General features: G+C 44.2%; 1 protein-coding gene across 1 annotated transcript; it reads left to right on the top strand.

The window, feature by feature from the left end:
- Positions 1-495: 495 nt before the first annotated feature.
- Pmar_PMAR000613 (hypothetical protein) lies at positions 496-2,151 on the top strand (the record flags this gene model as incomplete). The annotated part of the gene is made up of 4 exons (XM_002766477.1): positions 496-552; positions 596-640; positions 687-803; positions 2,110-2,151. 4 exons carry the CDS (start codon positions 496-498, stop codon positions 2,149-2,151), a joined length of 261 nt encoding a protein of 86 aa, XP_002766523.1.
- Positions 2,152-2,873: the final 722 nt, after the last annotated feature.

Consider the following 2,873-nt stretch of genomic DNA (forward strand, 5'->3'; position numbering starts at 1 on the left):
GCGTGACGGGATTTATTTGATTTTGGTAGTAAAAATGATTCACATCATTTCACGAGGAGAAATCGATCGTGGAATTCACTCAAAGTTTACAGTACGCGACATTTATAAAGGAAAAGTTTTTTCCGAAATTACATTTGCGATTTTTGAGCAAAATTTTTTTCTTCAAAGAAGATCTCAAATATATCTCTTACACTGAAATTCCTGTCGTGCGCTTCTAATTGAAAAAAAAATTGAACCATATTTTTCGCGCAAAAAAATTTGCTCAGGTTAACCCATCGAAATTTGCCTCTACCGAGCCGAAAATTTCCGAGAAAACGAAAAAAAATGCTGAAAATGGACCGAAAATTTTCTGGCCGGCGGCTACAGCAACTCGTGGACGAAGCCGCAGGGGAGCCTCTAAGAGGGGAAAGTCTAGGGAAAGGAAGTGATGAAAAAAGCGCGCGCCCGAGTGATCGATTTGGTATCAGACAGCAGACAAGAGCTGCAGAGAAGGCGATGCCTACGGCAGCGAGCGGAGAGGATCTGGGATGGCCGAGTACCGGAAAAAAAGTTGTGAGAATTTTCGCAATTTTCATGAAATATTTTTCCCCTTTAGGGAACGAGCCCAACACCTAGTAGTGCTCAAGAGGCAATAGCAGCAGTAAGAGTGGTTGACCGCGCTCGCCCTGGTGATCGATTTGGTTCAGTGGGACGCGTTCGCGGCACCGGATTTGGAGAAGACTGTTTCTAAATCGGCGGAGGAAAAGAAGGAATCTGCGACGAATGAGAGCAGGAAAGGAAGTGAGATGATTCAAATCGATCACGTGATCGATTATGTCTTGTGGAAATCTATTACAATCTCCAGGGTGTTTTATTTCCTCACCTGAGCTCAGAAGAGTTTCCTATACAGTGTTGGAGTAGGAATATATGTAATCGCTTTCCTCAGCTGCTGAGCTCAGGAGTTTCCTATACAGTGTTGGAGTAGGAATATATGTAATCGCTTTCCTCAGCTGCTGAGCTCAGGAGTTTCCTATACAGTGTTGGAGTAGGAATATATGTGATCGCTTTCCTCACCTGCTGAGCTCAGAAGAGTTTCCTATACAGTGTTGGAGTAGGAATATATGTAATCGCTTTCCTCACTTGCTGAGCTCAGGAGTTTCCTATACAGTGTTGGAGTAGGAATATATGTAATCGCTTTCCTCAGCTGCTGAGCTCAGGAGTTTCCTATACAGTGTTGGAGTAGGAATATATGTAATCGCTTTCCTCAGCTGCTGAGCTCAGGAGTTTCCTATACAGTGTTGGAGTAGGAATATATGTAATCGCTTTCCTCACCTGTTGAGCTCAGAAGAGTTTCCTATACAGTGTTGGAGTAGGAATATATGTAATCGCTTTCCTCACCTGTTGAGCTCAGAAGAGTTTCCTATACAGTGTTGGAGTAGGAATATATGTAATCGCTTTCCTCAGCTGCTGAGCTCAGAAGAGTTTCCTATACAGTGTTGGAGTAGGAATATATGTGATCGCTTTCCTCACCTGCTGAGCTCAGAAGAGTTTCCTATACAGTGTTGGAGTAGGAATATATGTAATCGCTTTCCTCAGCTGCTGAGCTCAGAAGAGTTTCCTATACAGTGTTGGAGTAGGAATATATGTAATCGCTTTCCTCACCTGCTGAGCTCAGAAGAGTTTCCTATACAGTGTTGAAGTAGGAATATATGTAATCGCTTTCCTCAGCTGCTGAGCTCAGGAGTTTCCTATACAGTGTTGGAGTAGGAATATATGTAATCGCTTTCCTCAGCTGCCGAGCTCAGGAGTTTCCTATACAGTGTTGGAGTAGGAATATATGTAATCGCTTTCCTCACCTGCTGAGCTCAGGAGTTTCCTATACAGTGTTGAAGTAGGAATATATGTAATCGCTTTCCTCACTTGCTGAGCTCAGGAGGGTTTCCTATACAGTGTTGAAGTAGGAATATATGTAATCGCTTTCCTCACTTGCTGAGCTCAGGAGGGTTTCCGCAGTGATTATAGAAGTTCACATACAAATCCTGGCAGAAAACATGTACAAAAACCAAAGAGAATCTCCGCAAAATTCGTGTATATTTTCCCACACTTTTTCGAAGAGTGCAATCATATCAGGTATTGCGACTTCACCAGCGCAGGGCGTCTGGGGCGTCGTAGATCCAGAGGTGACGAACGACTCGCCGGCCCTTCCAACTTTACCGATTCCGCGCAAGCAAGATTCATCAAGTTCGAGGGAAAATTCGATAGTCGCTGCTGCGGCAGAAAATGGTAAGTTCCGCGATAGCTCAGTTGATGCTTTGTGAAATTGAATATCCCCGGGTGAAGGTTTGTGCGCCTCGAGCGCATCTGTTGATGCCATTGCCGATTTGAAATCACAAAAATCTGATAATCATGTTCGTGGCAACCAAATATGAATGCACGCGTGCGTCGAGCACTACGGAGAGGAGGTAGGCCCTACTCAGTAGGGCATATCGGAAAGCCGCAGGGAAGTCGATCATCTTCTCGAGCACAAGTTTTGTCTTGTCCCCCTTCCGCACGGGCGAGTTTGGACAATAAGCCAACTAGAAATAATAGGAAATCGGGAATCCAAGAATTTTAGCTTCCTCACAGACTTGAAAAAAGCCCAGCACTGTCGATGAGAATGTTGGGAGAGAACAGGTTTTAGTTGTTATTGCTCTATTGGGAGTAGTAACAGCATCACGTTCTGGTTGGTGCTCCGTGAATGCCGCAATACTGATGCACTCCGTAAAGTAACATATTTTCGCCAGAAAAAAAACCAAAGTGAACTCTACAGCGGTCTAGTAAGAGGAGATTCCTTCCACTGGACGCAAGTTAGTTTCTAGGGGGGCATGAAACTAGTCGGAAATTTTCCGATTATG

Source organism: Perkinsus marinus (genome assembly GCF_000006405.1).
Source record: "Perkinsus marinus ATCC 50983 genomic scaffold scf_1104296972806, whole genome shotgun sequence".
Lineage (NCBI taxonomy): Eukaryota > Perkinsozoa > Perkinsida > Perkinsidae > Perkinsus > Perkinsus marinus.